This window comes from Thermobia domestica, chromosome 17, assembly GCF_964235325.1.
Source record: "Thermobia domestica chromosome 17, izTheDome1.hap1.1, whole genome shotgun sequence".
Taxonomy (NCBI): Eukaryota; Metazoa; Arthropoda; class Insecta; order Zygentoma; family Lepismatidae; genus Thermobia; species Thermobia domestica.
Window position 1 is genome coordinate 74,349,272 of NC_137470.1, and position 22,353 is coordinate 74,371,624.

At 35.8% G+C, this 22,353-nt stretch overlaps 1 protein-coding gene across 3 annotated transcripts in view; it reads left to right on the forward strand.

Moving 5' to 3' along the window:
* Positions 1-22,353, forward strand: part of LOC145673737 (DNA excision repair protein ERCC-8-like) — a 34,863-nt gene that overhangs the window by 1,964 nt on the left and 10,546 nt on the right. Inside the window, exons 2-4 of one of the 3 annotated variants that reach the window (XM_081743476.1) lie at positions 6,726-8,002; positions 13,119-13,220; positions 16,739-16,941. In XM_081743476.1, the coding sequence (XP_081599602.1) occupies positions 7,980-8,002; positions 13,119-13,220; positions 16,739-16,941 (328 nt within the window). In that variant the 5' untranslated portion in view covers positions 6,726-7,979. The remainder of the gene's footprint in view (positions 1-6,725; positions 8,003-13,118; positions 13,221-16,738; positions 16,942-22,353) is intronic. The other 2 variants (XM_081743477.1, XM_081743475.1) reach the window with 2 other exon arrangements.

A 22,353-nucleotide genomic window follows, 5' to 3' on the forward strand; every position in this document is an offset into this window, starting at 1 on the left:
TTTCTGGGTGCGGATTCATTTTAGAAGCTTAATTACTATGGATATAAATACCGCGTCTGGACATATTTTATAAAAAAACGACAATGCAAGAAGAAAAAACAAACTCTGTTATGTTGCCACTAAAAGCAAGAAGTATATCTGTGTCAAGATAAGGCGAAGCTGGTAAGCACAGTCGGAAGTTTCTCTATAGAAAGCAGATGCGTCAACGATGGTGGGTATGCGCATAGGCGAGGAATTGAAAGACCTACTGTCTTCATGTTACTAGATTCCTTACCCGTATGATAGCTTTATCGTTACGAATCATGACGTAACACACTATCGACATAGGCCTACAAATTCATTACATCGTGGCTTCCCCATGGACCATACGTGCTTTCAAATCTACTGTTTGGCTGTTCCACAATAAATTACATTTGAATCATAATAAAACAGAGAAGTTATACTTTCATCTCAGCAGCTCCACAACTGATACAAAAGAATGCTCCTCTGTTAATCTATTAGGGATATACTTAGATACGAAACTAAACTGGAATGTGCATACTATGCAACTCTGTAAAAAAATTATCAAGGGCAGTTTATGTGTTACGTAAATTAAAAATATCTATAAGTAAAAGTCTATTAATCACTGCATATTATGCTTTCTTTCACTCTCATCTGTCGTATGGCATACTATTATGGGGTAATTCTTCCGGGGCACAAACAGTATTTAAGTGGCAAAAAAGAGCGATAAGAACGATAACAGGAATTCCAGAGAGAGAATCTTGTAGACATTTTTTCAAAGATTTTGAAATAATGACTATCCCGTCCTTGTACATATTATCGTGCCTTATGTATATCAAAGAAAACTGTACAAATTATGTTACTCGAAGTAGTATTCACTCACACAATACAAGGCGCAAAAATGAAATAAATATTCCCCATGTGCGGCTGTGTAAAACTCAAAATAGTTATAATTTTATAGGGATGAAATTGTATAACCTATTGCCACTTAGAGCGAGAGAAATGGAGATTAAAAATTTTAAATGTTTTTGTAAAAAGTGGCTCTTAGAAAAGTGTATATATAGTATTTCAGAATTTCAGGAAGAAATTTCAGGATTAGAATAGAAAAGTAGTACTAGGTAAAATATAAAATATTGTATTGATTAATTAAAATTGTAAATATTGCATGTACGCGAATTTTGACGTTGTCTATTACAACATCATGTTGTTTAACGACAATAAATTATTCTTATTCTTATTCTTTGGATAAAATTTTGTTAACATTATTACGCTTGTCACGTTAATTCCCATATATTACTTACACACAGGGCCTAAAATTCAACGAAATCACAGCTCCACACTGGTAAAAATTTTATATAGTATAGAAAAACTAGTTTATTCAGCATTTGTTTAGACATATAATCAGTGTTCTGTCCAGTACATCATGTTTACCTGCGACCAGAAAAATATTATTATTATTATTATTAGGAAAATTTTGGCATCCAGAGCAAACAAAATTAAACGCACATTAGGATACATATTTAATTGTATTGTATTAAACCATAAAATACAGGAAACAAACCGGTAAGAAAAATAGTCACACTGGAAGAAAAAAGTAACTTTTTCTTACATAAGAATTTCACTGTCATTTTTCCGTGATCATCACGCTGTCCCAGTCTGTTTTCTGCCGAGGCAAATACACCGTTATACCGGACTGTTCCTTTGACTTGCTACCAGCTTCAAAACGCCTTTCCTTTCTGGCCAGCCATTTCATAACAGCAGGGGTTGGGCTAAAATCTTGCAACGGACCCATATTTATATTAACGTGAAGGTAGTTTTTCACAGTAGTGGGAGCTAAAGAGAGTCTGTTATCTGTTTTCAATATGTTGTAGTCACTTAAATCTTTCAACATCGGAAGAAGATGGTTTCGAAGCAACAACTCGGGCTAGACTTGTTGACAGAGCATGAAATGACTGATTTCCACAGATTTTCATTAGAAGGCTTTTAGCGTTCAGACCTTTCAACATACTGCACGATGATGCCTCTCTATATTGCATTGCGCACTGCAAAAGATCTGTATCAAGACAATAAACTTTGTGGCATTCTCTTAAGGCATCATCAGTTACATCCTCTTGCAAAACACGCAAAGGCTTCAAAGCAACAATACTGTCTTCATACAGCAAACGCTGACTAACAAAGTTAATTATGGAATCCAGGACAATCGCTACTACAGTAAAATCTCTTTTCTCACTGACATATTTGTTATGGGATTTATTGCGACGTGTGTTACGATGAAGTTGAGTACCATGTAATGAGTACTGTATTTCTCCGTTGACGTTCTCTTGCACACGTTCGTTTAAAAACCTTTTTTCCCCACCCGCCTAACAGAGGTTTCTCTTTCATACTCTCCAATTGAGCTATAGTTCTATTTTTATTTGTTATTATGTCCAAAAGGAACATTTCATCACTCTCAAACTTCTGCTGGCAGTTCTTGAAAACATATAGAGCGTCTGTCACAACACAGAAGATGAAGGCGATCTACTTCTATCCATTTACACAGATGACCATTGGCTTCATTACATACATGGCTTTCCGTTTACAAGTAAAGCCAGCTTGGATACCAATTTTTTAGGAGAGTAGTGAGCATACTGAATGAAAACTTTGTCCACTTGACGTCAAAATATTCTGAGTAGTGCAAATCTTCTAAGTTATTTTCTGAAGCTACCATCGTTAAACCTTTCGTTCGCTGCCCTGAAGAGTGATAGAAAGCACATAGTCCACATGCTGCTTATATGAGAGATGAAACTTCTTGGACATTCTTGGTGACATCTTTCCCTGCTAAATTAATGCGATGGGCAGCACACCAAATTTTCAGAGGCAACGTGTCACCTGAAGCAACTCTTTCATCAGTTAATAATTTCCGCATTCCTTTTTGTTCTCCTGTATTCATGTTTTCACTATCAGTAAATATCGAAGTCACTCTGGGAAACATTGCTCTTTCTACTGATTTTCGTAACGCTGTGCTTCGGCTAAATTTTTGGCGGTTATTGATGTATGTTATCTCTGGTAGTACATATTTCTATAACTTGTTCAAAGGATCGTGTAATTTTTATCTACAAAATAACACATTTCATTGTATCGGAAAAGTGTAATGTCCTATTGAAACAACAGATAAACGTGCAGTTTGCTGCATATTTTAAAACTATATGAATGAGACCGAAAACGTTTGAAAACTAAATATAGTTAAAAAGTTCCTTCACTTTAAAATTGGCTATGATTTTCCGTGCCATCTAGGAGACACCTATACGTATTAACTCTGGCTTAATGCCATATACTGGCAGTTATATGGAATTGAGTAACCCATTGCATAATAAATGTATTGAATCAATAAGACAGTGTGACACACTAAACGCGTTTAAATGCATAATTCGAGAAAAGTAAGGTACTCACATTAATACCACTCCACACTTTAAGAATTATAGTTCCACACTCCTTTCCTACAGTTCCACAAAGTGTGGAGTACTCCACTCAATTTTAGGCCCTGCTTACACACTCCTCGAATGAACATTAGGTAAGTCTGGAAGTTTTATAAATTTATGATCCCCTAAGCTAGGACCGCATACAAGTTTGCAAAATAGATGCAGTTTTACTGTAGGGTATTCTGAGAATGATAATTTACGGTAAAGATAAATAACTGCATATGAAATAGGACTGTTTAAGATATTTATTTCCGTCCACGGAGTATTTCTGCACAGTCTACGGAAACTGTGTTTTACGTTGACAACTGTAAGGCTACTAGTCTGAAACTATTACAAGTACTATAGGACTGTTAGAATAAATGGGTGCATACGGAAGAGGATTGCATTTAATATAAACTACCGCCGGCGGAGTACTTCTTCACAAAGCAGGGAAGCTGTATTTTATAATTGCAAGTACGTGGTTACTTGCGTGAAAGCATTACATATATTATAGGAACTTGTATCACAGTGAAAACCACATTAAATACCATGTAGTGTCCGATTCAAAATCTGAATCCACATATTTGTAAAATTTACCGAGCGTCTACTACAATGCATTGTGCCTATTGTTTTGTGAGATCATAGATATACAGTCCCGTATAGATCAACTCATTGCTTTTTAGTAGTACTAGGTAAAATATAAAATATTGTATTGATTAATTAAAATTGTAAATATTGCATGTACGCGAATTTTGACGTTGTCTATTACAACATCATGTTGCTTAACGACAATAAATTATTCTTATTCTTGAGCTCCCTCGTGGCTAAGCGGTTAGCGTACGCGCCTTTGGCGTGGGAGACCCGGGTTCGATTCCCGGCGGGAGCTCATGTGGTTCGGATTCCACGTTAATCAGTAGGTCCACGTCTCATATAGCCTCGCTGCTGAACGGGATGCCAAACTAAAATCAACTCAACTCAACAATTATTCTTATTCTTATTCTTTTTATATAATTTCTTATTGTTATCCATCAGGTAGACTTAATTTCTTTATTACTTGTTTTTAATGACTTTTTACTTATTTTTTAAGCTCGGAAGAACAGAAGCAAATAAACCTCTAAGTAGAATGTTATACTTGATCAATACAGGAGTGTATACCTACTTTTGGACCACCCAATATATTTCATTTACTTGTTTATGTGTCATAGTCTATATCAATTCAAGCAAGGGGGAGGGTCACCTTGTTAGTTTTAGATGTTATTGAATTTAGGATGGCACCTAGTGTCTCCCCCAAATCCATCGACGGCTCGGGAGTCGGTACTGCGACTTATAGTGAGCCGTTGCTAACGACCTCGTTTATGCGTATACCAGCCGTCGCTGACGCGCCTGCTCCCTACGGATGCACCCCCCTCTCCAGCTCTTGGGTTTCCGTGTTGCGCTCATGTTCTGAGTCGGTTAGATAGCATTCGTGATTTTTAGTGGCCCTGGTATAAATTGGTTCGTGTTTTATGCACGGTAGTTTTCATGCCACACGTTCACACCATATTTATACTAATGACTACATTGCAGTTACAAATGTCGAATCTAACCACTACGAAGTGAGCCAGAATCACTACCAAGTAATTTGGGGGAGAAACTAAAAAATACCGTTATTTACAAGTACATGGTTACTAGTGTGAAACCGTTACCTGTGCTATAACAGCTTGTATCACTGTAAACACTACATTAAATACCATATGCGATGCCGATGAAGAATCCGAATTTGTAAAATTTATCGAGCGTCCACTACAGTGCATTTTTCCTATTGACTTGTGAGATCACGTAACTTTACATTTCATTTACTCCTTTTTTCTTTAGTGTGTCATAGTCTATATCAATTCAGGAAGGGGGGATCAGCTTGTTAGTCTTAGACGTTATTGAATTTAAGAAATGTTAAAATTTAGTACAAATTAAGAAACCCATATTTGTCAAAGAAAGTTCCTGCGCTGAGACTTTGGGCAAAATATAAAGTGGCCTAAAAGTAGGTATACAGCACCGTACTGATCTGCATATACCATTTTATGTAGTTGTTTTTGTTATCCATACAGATATTGACTTAATTTCTTTTGTTGTTTGTTCTTAACTGCTTTTCACTTAAATCTTAATCTCGGAACACACTAAAGAAAATAAAATTCGGATCTTAATAAATTAAAATGTCATTCTTGATCAATGCAGGGCTGTATACCTGTTTTTCAGCCACCCTGTATTATTAAAGAGGTCTCTCTGTAGAACGGTTGTGCTTTATTTGAAAGATAATAATTTTCTGATTCAAATTAGGCTATATCCTCCGTTTGGGTGTACGTGTTGAAATTCTCGTGCCGTAGCCTTCTGGTTATTATTATTATTATTATTATTATTATTATTATTATTATTATTATTATTATTATTATTATTATTTGAAAATAAAATCAAAAATGCCAATCCTAAAAATTTTGATTTTCTGACGGTTGATTGATACCATGCAGTACTACATGCCCTGAAAATGAGGACTTCTAGTTATAAATTTAACAGGTTTTATAAATAGTGTTCATTCTAATTCCGTGGCTAAGTACCCCCGCCCTCCCCCTAAAAAAAAAAGTCCCTAAAATTCAGAGAATTGTACAGGAGTTGTATCTCTTAAGGGTGCTAGATATTCTGAAAAGGAGAACACGTCACGATGTGCTAAAAATGTGATGGAGTAAAAACGATAAAGTTGGAGCTGTTGATTTTTTTTATTACTATTATTCTGTTTTTTTTTAATAACTTACAGCTTTTTTAGTGAAATGTCTGGAACAATGTGGAACCATCCAGAATATAACCGAATCATCTTGAACAATCTGGAAATTCCAGATTATTCTAGAATGTAACAGAATCTTGTTGAACACTGGAACAATCCAGATAATTCTGTGTTTGGCCTAGCATATAAATGATAGGATACATGAATTCACAATTCAGTTGTCAACAGGCAAAGGAAGAGTTCATGAAATTTGCGGTCCAAGAGTTACCGTTAAGCTTTCATGAGAATCATGCTGATTGATTGAGTTGTTGAGTGTTTTGTGAAAAGGACTGAGTTTGAAATGTCTTCTGACTGGGGCCACGGGAGAGTGAAGTGTGCTGACAGTTTGCATATCCATGAAAGAGTGATATATAAGGCTATATAGAGTGATATATAAAACAGACTTTCTTGAAGTTGGGAATAAGAGTGTTCATTTCAATGTTTCAAAGTCAAGATGCTTCAAGTAACGATTTTCTGTGTTTTATATGCTTTTACAGAATATCAACATTGACACCATCTGAACAAGAAGTATCCCATGGTGTGGATGATGATCTTGTGTCTGCAGATGAAGAATTACATTCTCTGAATCAGTCACCTCTAGAGGTTGGTGTTGGTCATAAGAAGCTGGTCAGTGAGGTCAAGTCGTAAGCTGTATGCATCAAGAAAACACAGCAAAATTACTGCAGTTGTGTGTGAGTGTAGTAAATGAAAACTAACAAAACTGTTTCAAAGTGGAAATTAAATCTTCAGAAAAAAATAAACCAAAAGAAGCTTTTGCAACGTGCTTGGAATTTGTATCAAATATCATTTCAGTTCTTAATCGTGTGAATCATACCATGAAAAGTTCGAAACAGTTATCCCAGTGGACAATGCAAGAAATGTGGGGACTACAAAAGAGTGTTTGAAAATCCAGATCCCTATTATGGTCATCCTGTACATGAAGCACATGTTCAAATCGCACTGTCATTTTATCGAGAAGATTAATGGGACTGTTCTCACCAGAGCGTCAGCAATAAACACACTATTACTGTAGGAGTTACAGGAGAAAAAGTGAAAATGAAAAAAATACATTACCCGCAGTATTTAAAGAGACTTTCGCCATATATAAGAAGGAACATTGAGTATTCAACATGGGTGAAAATTTTGTACACTGCGACCGAAATGGGTGCTTACAGAACCACCTTGAGACGTAACATGTATGTATCGTGCTAGTTTTGAAATGTACATGGTAACTTTGGGAAACTTACTTCAAGGCGTGACATAAGGCTTTTTAGTTGGACGTGCGAACTCGCTGTTAATCTGTGATGTACAACGAGAGACCTGTTTGTTTCAAGAATGAGGTGACTGCCCTGAAAAGGGAGGACTCAACTTAAAGACATCTTGTCCGAAAAACAAAACATGGCAAATGACTCTTCTGAGGTTATATATACAACGTGGGAGGAAAATAAATTCATTAAGAAAACTATTGACTTTGATACTTTCATTGACGAACTTGAAAAACTGACGGGGCGTGTAGAGCCTGAACAACTATGTTTAGTGCTTCACTGTGATTTTGCTTAGAACTGGTCTGCGATTCTGCCACAAGAAGTACAAGAATATTACTGGAGTAATGACCAAGTTTCAGTTTTTACGGTTGCCTAGTGTGAACCCACCTGAAAGTCGGAGCATATCAGAGACTCCGTCCATCCATCCAGAGAGCATCTCTGGAGTTATACTCAATATACAATCTCTTGAGCACCCATTGCATATTAATGAAATATGTACTTTGGATAGTGTATGTATGACTTCCATTACGTCGATATAAACTGCCACTCCACTTTTTCTCGAGTTCAAAATAGCGCGTATTGAAATTTAGCCTTTCGACTATTTTGGACAACCCTATCTCTGAAACTATTCACTTTTTCCCCACCTGTCCATATAATCTTTTAAACTTGTTTTGATGTGAGGAATCATCTTTTATGTTTGTCGTATAGTTTATTAACGCCCTGTATAACACGCACCGTGAGCATAACGCGGCAAGGGGAAGATTCTAGAATACAGGTATCCCTTTATAAAACTAATAGAATATATTTTGCGTATCTTGTTATAGTTTCCTTTCGTTCTTTGTTCTTTTCGGTCTTCTTCCAGTTTTTGAACTTTTTTTTATCGTTGAAATATATTATTACCGAAATTAAAAAAAAAACTGAACTTGCAACTTTGAACAATCCACCACCATATTTGTATACGTCACCACACTAGCCATATGTAAATCTACTGTTTTATACATAAAGTAACAATAATGTTTTTATTAATTATAATTTTAGATCAATCAAGTTTTATTGTTACTTCTTTGGTTTTACGTACATAAATTTTAGTTTAGTTTGCTTTTTGTTTTATTCGAAATTCCATTCAATTTCGTTTTCGTCTTTGGAGTCAATGTTGAATTGATCATTGCGGCAGACACGCTGTGATTTATTGTGTGAATGTGTCGAAGTATTTATACATTGCAATATATTGCTTTATACCTCCTGTATTCTGTGTACATGTTATAATTTCTTTTAGTGTTCCATTTCTTGATTCTATTGTGTTTGTGTGTATGTTTGGGTTCTGTGGGTTTACAATATGTTTTTTTTTTTTTTTTTGTGTGTGTGTGTGTGTGTGTGTGTGTGTGTGTGTGTGTGGAGTATAGTATGGTGTTCTTTGAAATTCATTTGCTCGCAATCTGGTGCTTGGGGTCCCGGGTTCGATCCCAGCCCCCGCCGAGTGAACTTTGTGGTGGACAAACACCGTGTGCGTGGGTTTCCTCGGGGTTCTCCCGTTTCCTCCCACTTTCTTCATTCCATCATTTCATTCATTACTTATCATCACCGTCTCCTTTAGCCTAACCGGCATAACCGTGGGACGTAAAACTCAAAGATTTCATTTCATTTTCATTTGTTCGCAATGGTTGTATTGTTTTGCATTATCTGATGTTAGTTATATTACTTGTTAGTTTTGTTTTTTAAGGCAAGTTGGGTGAATTACGACAAAATAAATTATTCGAAGTTATTAACTAAAATTCCACTTGCATTCTAATAACATATATTCTAAAATAATGCCGGTATACGTTTGAGGGGTGTGGGGTGGCTTTGCACTTCCAATGTTATTTTATAATATAAATTATTGAAGAAATCCTTTTATGCAAGTGGTATTTCTGTTGGTTAATAGTTTGAAATAGTTTACTTTGTCGTTATTCACCTAACTTGGCCTCTGGGTGGTTGACCTGGAGGATGATCTGTGTTCTAGAACCTTGCCCGTGGCAAGGATATTATAATTAAGTACACGTTCTTTATCTCATAATTTGTAACACAGCACAATAAAACTATCCTACTCTCGTTAGCGAACGTCACGTTCAGCACTATTTAACGTTAAAGAGGTTTACGTGCAAAAGGCGATTTTTGAATGAAAGAGTTAATTGAAGATTTGGACAACTCATTTATCAAATGATAAATATAATACAACTGGCCGAAGCAACAAATATATTAATAACACTTGTGTAATAGTTTCGGGGAGTTGTAATAGCGTGTCGGATGAAGTAGATGTTACATTTCTGACGCTGTTCTGCAAATGTTATTAATATGTTTGTTACTTTGGACAGTTTTGTTTCATTTATACACGTTAAATATTTCCAAAGCTATGATGAATAACATTCCAATTTCATCATCATCATAGGCATTCTCCCATTATTGGCAGGTCACTTGCTGCAGCTGAGAAACTTCCATGCTCCACGGTCTTCCTCTAGCCTCTTCGTCTTCACGTACGATTCCTCTGTTTTGATGTCCATTAATTGCAGTCTCTTTCGCTCCCTCCCTTTTTTTCCTACCACCATACCCTCTTGGAAGTCCCTCATGATACAGTTCCTTCTTAGCTAATGCTCCAACCTTAATAATTCCTCTTTCTCTTCTTAATAATACCTAAAATTGGTCTTTTCTCCCCTACCACTTTTAATACTCTCTCATTCGTTTTCCGCTCGACCCAGCTAATTCGCTGCATTCTTCTCCACATCCATATTTTGTAAACTTCCAGTCGTTTCTCATCATTTTTGCTTAATATCTATGTTTCTGACCCATACAGTAGAATACTCCACACGAAACATTTTATGACTCTTTTCCTCAATTCTGTATTCAGAGTCCCACAAAATAATCTTTTCTTCCTCCTCAAGACTTCTTTCGCCACTCCTATCTTGCTTTTATTTCACGCCCATTTTTGATATCATTACTAATAATACTGCCCAAGTAACGAAACATAGTCACCTGTTCTATTTTCTCCCGTCCTACTTCTATATTTGACACCGACCACTCCATTGCAATCACTATGGCTTTTTTCTTTCTAACATTTATTTTCATCCCATATTCTTCACAGCCCTTCCTCAACTTTTCTAACATCTTATTGATTTTCTCTTCAGATTCTGCAACAAGCGTCACATCATCTGCAAACCATCCAAGATTTTTTGAGCATAGGTGTGCAAGAAAATTTAAAATCAATTATTAAAATGAAAGCATAGCTGAATGTATATCTGAAAGCTCTAGCATTTAAAAAAAAAAAAAAAAACTAAAGAAGCACTCATACAAGTATCTGCACATATTCCCAGACATTAATATACAAAAGAGTAGACAAACGTTAAATTTTAAAATAGTTTTACAAAACACAAGAATTTAATTATACGTGTATCACCAACAAAATGTCAAGTAATACGGAGATGAAGCAATCTTTCACCCTTTCATTTTTTTGGCGTTTAAATAAACAAGAATATAGGAAAAAAATTAAGAGATTGCGATCTTGGCCAATAATTAATTTTTGGATCAGGGAGCACAAAATTTTTCAACGGTCCCAGACATTAATATACAAAAGAGTAGACAAACATTAAATTTTAAAATAGTTTTACAAAACACAAGAATTTAATTATACGTGTATCACCAACAAAATGTCAAGTAATACGGAGATGAAGCAATCTTTCACCCTTTCATTTTTTGGCGTTTGGATAAACAAGAATATAGGAAAAAAAATTAAGAGATTGCGATCTTGGCCAATAATTAATTTTTGGATCAGGGAGCACAAAATTTTTCAACGGTCCCTAAATTGAGTTTGCGTATTTTCTATGGAATAAGGACGTCGTACTGAGTTAACTGATAATTTAGGTTTGTCTACACTATTATAGTTCTCCAGATACTCGTATAAGCCGTACAAGAAAATTTTTTATTGAAATATATTGGATCTTTTGATCCAAAAAGAAGAGGGAATTTTTCCACACAACTCTTGGTGACAGAACACATGGCATATTTTGGTAACTCCTGCTGTTTCTATGGTAACATTCTGGATTTCGTAACATTCCAATCGCTTAAAACAGAAGTGTTATTGACTCACTTGTCCTAAAAAGATATTTTCAATGGTTGCGTAGGTTTGTTTTTTGTTCAGCTTTCGTATAGTAATATGAAATCACACCCAAGTTATTTATTTATTTATACACACTCCTGGGCATGATGGGAATCTATGACCTTGAAGTCAGTCACATGTGAGGAATGACATCCCTCGATGAGAACACTTTCCGAGGAAGGGGAGATGAAAGGATTGAGTAAGCAGGAAGCGGCCTGGGACCTATATGGTAGGTACATCCTGGCATTTGCCTGGTGTGAATGAGGAAAACCTTGGAAACGGAAAAAATCGTGACACCTTTTTGACCAAGTGTCCTCACCGGGACTCAAACCTGGGACCACTCGCATTAAAGGCGAAACAGTTTACAAATTACGCTACGCGAGCCACGTAATTGAACGTAATAGAGGAAAAAGAGTCTGTACATAAAGTAGCAGCATTATGCTGCGAAATGTAAACTATATAATTCAAATGTTAGTTTAAACTTAAATAAAGCAGAAAGTTTGTTTCATTTGTATTTATAATAGAAATTAGTAGATGAAATACGTGGGTCAGTCAGAAAGTTAGTTGCACTCCTTCGTTAAATATTTTCGGTCAAAGGGTATTTTGATGAAACTGTGATGCAACATCAGACATGTTAGTTGTATCGTGTAACGTAGCGACTTTCACGAGGCAAGTGGAGGTGTTTTGATAATCAGTCGTAAACATGTCTCGACGGCTGCGAGTGATTGGCGTCCAATCGGAAATGCGTGCAGTGATTCGTTTTTTGTGGGCGATATGGTGTAACTGTATTGAAATTTATCGGCAGTTGCGTGAAGTGTATGGTGAAAATGCAACATCACATCAAGCTGTCACGAAGTGGTGCAATATGTTTGAGAACGGACGTACAGATATTGATGATGCTGTCCGCGAGGGAAGATCATCAAAACTGCGACAAATCCGGAAATCGCTGCTTGCGTGAATGGATGCATTCTTGCGAACACACACATAACAATAGACAAAATCGCAAATGAACTGAATATTTCTTGTGGTGGTATGCATGGTTATCGGGCATTGAACGGAATTTCTGTGCAGAAGGCATAGAAAAACTTGTACCACGCCTCGACAAATGCTTAAATAACAGAGGCAATTGCATTGAAAAGTAGATTGTGAGTGGAACTTGACGATACCAATAAAGTTATTGTAAAATTTCTATCCTGTTTTATTTTCTTAAGCACTGGAGCTAACTTTTTTGATTCATCCTCGTATTTAATTGGCATATGGACCAAAGGAATTTAGAAGTGTAGTTTATTATTAGTATTCAATCTTCTTATATCATTTTAAGGGCATATTCAAGAAAATAGTAACTGTAGTTAAGTTTTACAAGCAAAAAGAGTAGAATGACCCATTTTTATATAAGGCATAGACCATTGTTGCAAGTACCACAAAAAAAAGTTTTTTCGCGGGTTTTTGAAAAATTTTTGAATCAGTTCAACTTATAAGACTGAAAATTTGTATGATAGTTTACTTTCAGGTGCTGCCGATGGATCTTTATATCTTCATGATTTGCACAATTTTACCGGACTTCCGCAGTACACTTGCAAATGTATTTGTATGTTGGAAAGGTAAATATTGATTTGAACATTGATCATTTCAATTACATTAATACTTCCGTAATTTTAATTAAACATAATAAGTGTTGAACGTGAGTAAATTTTAAGATATTTTCTGTTGCTCGGGCCAGCGGAGGTGTTCAACCTCATCCTGATGTTCCTCAAACCACACTGCAACAGTTTCAGCTGTGTGAATGGGCACATTATAATCCTGAAATATTGCATCATTGCTCGGATACAATCTGTAGACCATATGATACACATGGCGCCCTAAAATATCGACATAATCGCCGACAGTGATGCAACCGATAAGCGTCAGAATCCAACAAGACCTAGGATATTGCGGTCTACAACATCTCAGAGCCGCCGCCATGTTTCACGGTTAGGTGGAAACACTGTGGATGTAACTTACGGCGGACTGTCGACACAGGCTGTGGGAGACACTTGAGTGCCACTATCAATTGCACAGCAGTCACACAATGCAGTCTAAATACATTCCGCGTTAATATTTTGAAATTTGAGCATTTTTTATAGAAAAAAAAATGACTTTCAGTTAAATAGCTTCTTCAGTATTATTCATCCAAGTATCATAGTACATACCAGGGATGGTCAAAACCGGTTTTTATAAAAACCGGAAACCGGTTTGTAGAAAATCCGAAAACCGGCATTTCGGTTTTCTCCAAAACCGGTTTCATTTTTCTTCAAAATCGGTTCGGTTTTTCGCCGAAACTGTTTTCGGTTTTCTGCAAAACCGGTTCGGTTATCTGAGAAAACTGGTTCGCTTTTCATCAAACTGGATTTAAGTAGAAGCTCAAAAGTAGTTCTTGATGAAAACAAGCCAATTTTGATTGAAAACTAAGCCGATTTGAAGATCTAAAACATGTAAGTCCTCATAAGAAGGAGCCAATACCGGCTTCGGCAAAAATCGCACTGGTTTTAGTAAAAACTGAAAACCCAAAACTGTTTTGAGAAACACAAAACTATTTCTGTGGAAACGAAATCGGTTTCCGGAGAACAACGAAACATTATTCTAGTCAGAAATAGAACCAGTTTTGGAAAAACTGAAACCAGTTTCGATGAAACTGAACCGGTTTCGGTAAAAAACCGAACCTGTTTTGAAGAAAACCGGATTCGGTGAAAACCGAACCTGTTTTGGAGAAAAACGATAACTAGTAAAAACCGGTTTCGGCGAAACGAACCAGATACCTCACGCATCAGAGGTGAACGCTCTCCCACTGAGCCACCGCGACCCCACCAATGTTTTTCAGTGTTGTCAAATTAGCTATAGCTAATAATTGAGTCAAAATAACTATCTGTAAATGAGTCCAGTAACACGCATTACTTACATACCTAGAAGAGGATTGTTCTAAGTTTTCTATGGGTTTCTGTGTACTTTCAACACTTAGAGCCCATTTATGTTGTGACCAGGCTGTAACCATAGCTATCGTTATTTACGGGCTTTAGATCGACCGTCATGGTTCATTTTTGTGGCGCCTAACTTGGTGTTAGTTTGTGAGGCTAGTTGAAAAGTGAAGCTTACGTGGGCATGATGGAGACAATGGTAAAACAAGATTATGAAATAGTGTTTTAAAAAAAAAATGTAGTATTCCTATCTCAAGACTTTGTTTATACTTAAAGCGTCATTTTTTTCGGATATATTTTAATTTTTTCAAAATAGTACAGACTTTATATTCGTATACAACGGGTGATTAAGTCACAATGATAGACTGATAAAAATGTGTCAGATGGATAGACAGTAAAAGTTCTAACAATAGATGGCAACATTTACACATACAAAAGACTGCTTACGTGGAGTGTTAGAAAGTTGTTCGCTCAGCATGTTTTTCATATTTTTAAATTAATATTGGGAAAGCGGCCTTGTAGCGTCAATTTTGTTTTTTGATAAATTCATTCTATTGTATATTCTTTCCCGGGAGGGAGGGGAAGCTGAAATGTTAGGAAATGAACTCAGTAGAGAATTAGGTTTTTTGTGCGAATAAAATTCTGTAATTCCTTACTATTTCCATAAATCTCGATACGGTTGGATTCAATATACAAAGTCATGTTAACCTCTAGTATTTTATATTTGTCTGGTGGCGCGCTGGGGATGTAATCTAAAAGCCAAAGTTTTTATCTTGATATGATCTATGCTAGTAGTTTAATAAAAACTGCTGTTTTTTTTTTCTTATTTTTAGCACCTTTTCTGTTTAAGTTCCAGGGAAAGATGTAACTGTAGGGCAAAATACGGATGTTCTACAAAGTATCTGCATTTTGTTAATAAATTGAAATAGTAATAAAGATAACGTAAGGAAGTTCTACTGCAGTTAAAATTAATATGTATGAAGAAATGCAATGTTTTTGTGTGGTGACATCGTAGGCATGGTCATATGAAAATGCCGTGGCTAATGGTACATCGTGACTACATGCATCTCCTGCATAAGGCTATTTCCGCGTAACTCTTTACGTGGTAGTCTTTCATTTCTGAATCATTTGGTTTGGTTTGGTGTGGTTGGTTGATTCGAATTTAGTGTTGCATTACAATACTGGGACTGTATTAAACCTACTGTGAATCACTATTTTTGTTTGTGTCTGAGGCAGTAACTCATCTAAAACCTCGACCCGCGCGCACACAAAGCACCCTGCATAGTCAGTTGTCTACGAGGAGAGGGGGGAGGCAATAGTGAATCAATTACACTATAAGAATTAGCCACTGGATAATTCCAACGTGTTAGAACGACATACCATATGTATCTGCCATCTAAGAATGGCTGGTATTAAGTCATCTTTCAAATAACAATGCGAAAGGACTGTTGCCTCCATGTTCAACAGATTTGACTGTAATCAATTATATGAAAATCAAATTAACTAAAACAAACCATAGTCCATCGTCGCATCGAAATCCGATATCCTAAAAATTAGTGCAACTCTTTTGGATATGTTGAATATTTGGGGATTGTCGGGTTCAGCTTTACCTGGACGCTAATACTGACCATTTCTAACACGTGATATATATCATCTCCTTTGTCACACACTAAAGTAAGTCTACATCAAGTGTGTTTTTACGATATCTTAAATAACAGGCAAGTCATGAAAAGAGCGTTCGGTAAAAAAACGACTGAGGTCCTTATAATTAAATCAAATGAAAAAGGTACTGTCGTAACGCTTAGAAGTGCTCATGTCCAAACACTGAGCGAAGTGACCCTTATCCGAATCAGTGTAGAATAGAAAAAGAGTTGCCAAGATTGGTTTCAATGTTTCTTTTATATCAGGCGCTGAAGTTTATGTTGTCTGCTGTTGAGCCCAAAGTACCGACCCAGTTTCTGAGGGCGACTTAAGAGAATAGTTGTTCACAAATAATTATTGTCCGTTGAGGCTTACAAAGGCGACGAATTTGGCAGGTAGTCAGATATAAAGTTTGATATAATTGTAACATTATTTAGAAAATTTTCAGAATATACATGTTAATCGCTTCTAGCTTATAAACTAACTATAAAAACTTTTATATACATATATTATTATTTTTTTAAAAGGGAAACTGTCCGTTGCCATAAACACAGTGTTGAATGCGTGCAGTGGTATCCTTTGGATACAGGAATGTTCACCACAAGTGGCATGGATAAACTACTGAAAATCTGGGACACAAACAGTATGAGACCTACAGAAATAATTCGTTTTGAAGGCCAAATTTTCCAACATCGAATGCCTCCAACAGCTCAGTATTCATTAATAGCTGGTAAGTAAAAAAATACATATTTTATATCAGAAAACAATACTACTTGCAAATTCGTTTTGTGATGTCATATGGTTGACTAATACTAGCGCTGGTAAAATTATTTGCATAATTATTGGAACAATTATACGAATAATGAATTTTCGAAGAACCTATTATTTGAATAACAAATTATTTGAATTTTAACAGCACTAATAATTATCACAATTAACTAGGTCGCTCTTAGTTTTTGAAGCTAATAATAATAATAATAATAATAATAATAATAATAATAATAATAATAATAATAATAATAAACATTCGGGACATGTATAAGGGGATCAACGAATTTAAGAAAGGCTATCAACCTCGCACATATGCAGTAAAGAAAGCCGACAGAACAGTTCTTACTGATACAGATATCATTGTGAATAGAAGGAAAGATTTCTTTGACGATTTACGTAACACGCAGCCAAAAGTTAATGTGCGTGGAGAAAGGAAAATGGACACCGCAGAACCTTATATTCCAGAACCTAACCGAATAGAAGTAGAAATCGCTATACATAACTTAAATAAATATAAATCTCCGGGTGTAGACGAAATTCCGACTGACTTAATTTTAGCTGGAGGCAAAAATTTGTGGAACAAGATACACAAACTTATTCTCCTTATCTGGAACAAGTAGGAATTGCCACAAGAGTGGAAAGAGTCAATCATTGTTCCAATTCACAAGAAAGGTGGCAAAACCGATTTTTTAATTATCGAGGCAATTTCTCTTCTGTCAACATTCTGTGAAATCCTCTCAAACATTCTTCCAAGATTGATCCCATACGCAGATGAAATTATTGGATATTATCAGTGCGGATTTAGGCAGAATGGATCAATTATCGACCAAATATGTACCATTCAACAAATACAAGAAGTAGGAATACAATTCCCCGGTACATCAATTTTATTTATCGATTTTAGAAAGGCTTACGACTCGGTTAGGAGACAAACATTATTCTAAATTCTTACAGAATTTGGAATACCGAAAAAGGTAATTAGATTAATTAAGATATATTTAAATGAATCCCAAAGTTAAGTCCGGGTAGGAAAAATATTTAAATGAATTCCAAAGTTAAGTCCGGGTAGGAAAAATTTGTCCACGAGCTTTCACATCAAGGATGGCCTGAAACAGAGATAGGCGCTATCACCATTCGTATTCAACTTTGTCCTGGAGTACGCTATAAGGAAAATCAAAGATAGCAACCTGGGTCTAGAGCTGAATGATATTCACCAGGTTATAGCGTATGCTGATGGTGTAAGTCTGATAGGGGATGATAGGAGAACAATAGAAAGAAATGCAGAGGTGTTATTAAATGCTTGCATGAACATTGATTTAGAAGTAAATGCAGAGAAAAGTAAATACATGGGAGTTCATCGGGATTGTAATATGGCAAGTTATGGATGCGTTAAAATATCAAATAATACTTTTGATAAAGTTGATACTTTCAAATATATAGGATCAATATTAACAGATGAAAATCATATTCACGAAGAAATTAAATGCCGACTAAAGGCAAGGAATTCATGTTATTATTCATTTCAAAATCCGCGAATTCAGTCGAGGAATTTGAAGCTTAAATGTATAAAACGATAATCATGCCTGTTGTTGCGTATGGTTGCGAAACATGGTCGCTTACCCTGAGGGACGAACAGAGACTGATAGTATTTAAGAACAATATCCTGAGACGAATATTCGGACCCCAGAGGAACGGGAATGTGGAATGGCGGAAACTTCATAACGAGGAACTACATAATTTATACCATTTACCAAACTTTGTTAGGGTCATCAAATCTAGGAGGTCAGGTGGGCAGGTCATTTAGCCAGGATGGAAGAAAGTAGAAACGCTTTCAAAGTCCTAGCTGGAAGCCCAATCGGAAAACGACCATTAGGAAGACCTAGGGAGGAAAATATTAAGATGGATGTCACAGAAATGTTAATACAAAGTAGAAACTGGATCCAGTTGGCTAAGGATAGAGGTCAGTGGAGAGCTTTAGTGTATGCGGCATTGAACCTTCGGGTTCCGTAGCACATAGAGCTAGTTAGTTATTGTCAGTTCCTCGTACTTTTCCTGAACTTGGGAAGTATCCTTTCATGGGTCCCTCCCTAGCAAATAATAATAATAAACGTTCAGAGCATTTTCTGAGTTCATTTCTTGTAAATGAATAAGGTTTGTTTAACATGTGGCGGTGTGCCCTGTTGCTTTTATTAATGCTGTTGTTTCATGGTTACAAGTCCTCAAAGCTTCTTATATCGGAGGAATATCAATTGCTATATTCAAGTTACATGATTGCACTTTTTTGTGAGTATGTTCTAGTCATCTTAAACACTTCACTAGAATGTATGGAACCAGTTTTTCACTATAAATAAATAAATAAATCTCTGTCACAAACGGTACACAACATATATTCATACTGAACGGTACATTACTTCGTTTATATAAAATTTATTCCTTGCAATTGTTCCTCTCCATGTTCCTTAGCCCTTACTTCTCGATGGACTATAAATTAGAATAATTTTATTTATGGGTATCTTGTACCTAGAAATGCTCTATTATTTTATCTGGAATTTAATACAACATCAGTACTGACTTTGCGCGCTCAGACTGTGGCAATCATGGCTGTAGTTTACAGTAGAGTATAGGTTCTAATGAAGTCACTATTTTGGAAATTGTTCAAGGACAATATATATATATATATATATATATATATATATATATATATATATATATATATATATATATATATATATATATATACAATTTTATTTTATCCACATTTCATGGAATGTCCCATTGGTGGTAATAACTGCATTTTTTCTTTTTTCCTTCCTTTTTCTTTTAACTCTCGGAAGCCCAATGGGGTACATTTTGTACCCAACACTTTCAAATTTGCTTCTGTTTCCTGTAATTTTTTCTGCGATTATGGCTGTTCTTTTACTAGTTGAATATTTTTGGTCCTTCTACATTTTCTACATGAAAGCTCCAGTGAATGTAATTAATTATTGAGATAATTGGAAATTTGTACTACTGGGGTCCAAAATGTACCCTTGTGAGCTTCCATGTAAAAATATTGTTCCTTATACAACAGATGGCTCTGCTGTTTCTAATATTAAGATGTTATTTACCAGTAATGCGAACATTTGAGAACTTTACAAAATTTCATGTAAATAGATATTTCCTTCAATCTTTTTCATTTTTGTTTCCTGGAGTTTGCTTTTCTAGGTCCATGCATTTATTTATTCAACAAAATCTCTTGTTATCTTGATAATCTTAATTCCCTTTTTGCTTTCCAAAATATTATATCAGTATTATCAATAAAAGTGTGCACGCAAACAAAATATAAGGGGCGATCAACTGAAACACGTTCAGTGGTCATAATTCGTTAAATAACTTTTATTACGAGCGGAAACTTGTACACTATCTAGAGGCGTCTGTGGTTAGCGTGCAGTAAAAATATTGTTCAGAAGAAGTTACCATGAGCGTTGAGACACTTGTTCCACTGTGTCAGTAACTTACAAATGCCGTCCATGTAAACTTTGGACGGCTGACTATCAAACCAATCACGCACAGCGTCCTGAACCTCAGCGTCAGACTGAAATCTCTGACCTTTCAATGCATTCTTGAGAGGCCCAAAGATGTGAAAGTCACAAGCTATGGATTGAATACTAATGCGTCTATCCGCAGCTATAGCCGCATTCACCTTTTCAAGCGAGTCTTCTGTGGCAACAAAATGGGCTTGACCAGGACGAAGATAATCAGTTTTTTGTTCACGCCGCTTCCGAAACATTCTGGTCCAGTCCACCACTGTTTTGGAGACGCATGCATCATCATACACGTCTTTCATACCCCTGAACACTTCAGCTGGTTGACAACCTTCGGCACTCAGAAACTGGATGATGGCACGCTGGTCCTGTTTGGACGGATTGGGAATTTGAACGCCATCTCTCGTTATACCTGCAAAAGGGAAACAAGTATCAACAACATTCCTACACCCAACACACAGGGATATTAGCCATTACACACTATTAAATAAACAATATCCTCGTACACACTATACCAATAATACATGGAACCAACGGGTTTCAGTTGATCGCCCCTTATAATAATCTTAATGCTTTTCCCCCAATATTAAAGTAAAAAATAAGTTAGGGCAAAAATGTATTCCCATTTGGCTTTTGCGAAACAAGAGAAGCTTGGGATCCCGAGGGTTAAGGGCGGGAGAGGTCAAGATTTTGGTTACTACGTCTGGTTCCATGACCGTATAATCCACATGTTAGTCACAAATTGCTCTCCCTACATGAATTTTTTCTTTAGATTCCGAGACTGGATTCAGAGTCACTCGACCAAATTTTACCCTACATTCCAGACCCATTTTACTTTGGAACAGAAAGTTAAATTCAGAATTTCAACTGACTGTCGCGGGAAGCGGACTGGGTGGCGTAGTGGTTAACGCATCGGCACGGTATGCTGGAGGACCCGGGTTCGAATCCTGTCCAGTCAGTCACTTTTTCACTCTTTGTACGTTATTGAATTCACATCTACAGAGGATTGGTGTATGTGTTAAAAATCGGTTGTTTCTTTTTTCATTAGTATCTATATATACGATACCTGTTGTTTCGCATTTAGTTCGGACGCTTACATAGGTGCAGAACAACAACTTAGTTCACTGTTGTCATCAATACCTTTTTCATTAGCATGTGTTCAATTTAGCTCGCTCGTTTCGTCGCACTCATTTTTTTTAACTGTCGTTGAACTATTACTAATATAGATAAAATAAATCAATAAAAAGTAAAAATAAAAAATAAATCAAGAATTCTGTAGTGTTTTCCAACTACGATGTTATCAATGTGGCTGCCGTCAAAATATCTTTAATGTGTATAACATTTGGTCAGATTAAAAATTTTGTGAGTAATCTCTAACATTTAAATAGAATGTTTTCTTTGGAATATTTCCACCAACTGCAGGAAGTTACTTTTTTTTTAAAAAAAAAAAAAAGTTTTAGATTTAAACGTAAATATTTTCTTGATTACAGAGTATTATTAGGTGTTTCTGCATTAATATTATAGGTCGTTCTAGTCACTTTAAAATGACATGTTTTATTTTTCTATGGCAAAAAATTAGAGAGATGTTGTGGACGATACGGTCCGTAATGTGTGTTGGGTGAAGTATCGTATCGTTTTTATTCGGAGACCAAAATTATTCAATTCAAATTTTTCAATTGTCACTGGACTATTACTAAACTCACAGCACGCACACTTATGAACACATAAGTCTATTTATTTTACACTCATAATATCCTTCACGTGATGTTTTACAATTGCATATCACTATCTTCAAAATGCTTTCAGGAACATCAAAATATATTTATTAGAAGACCGTAGTCAAGAGT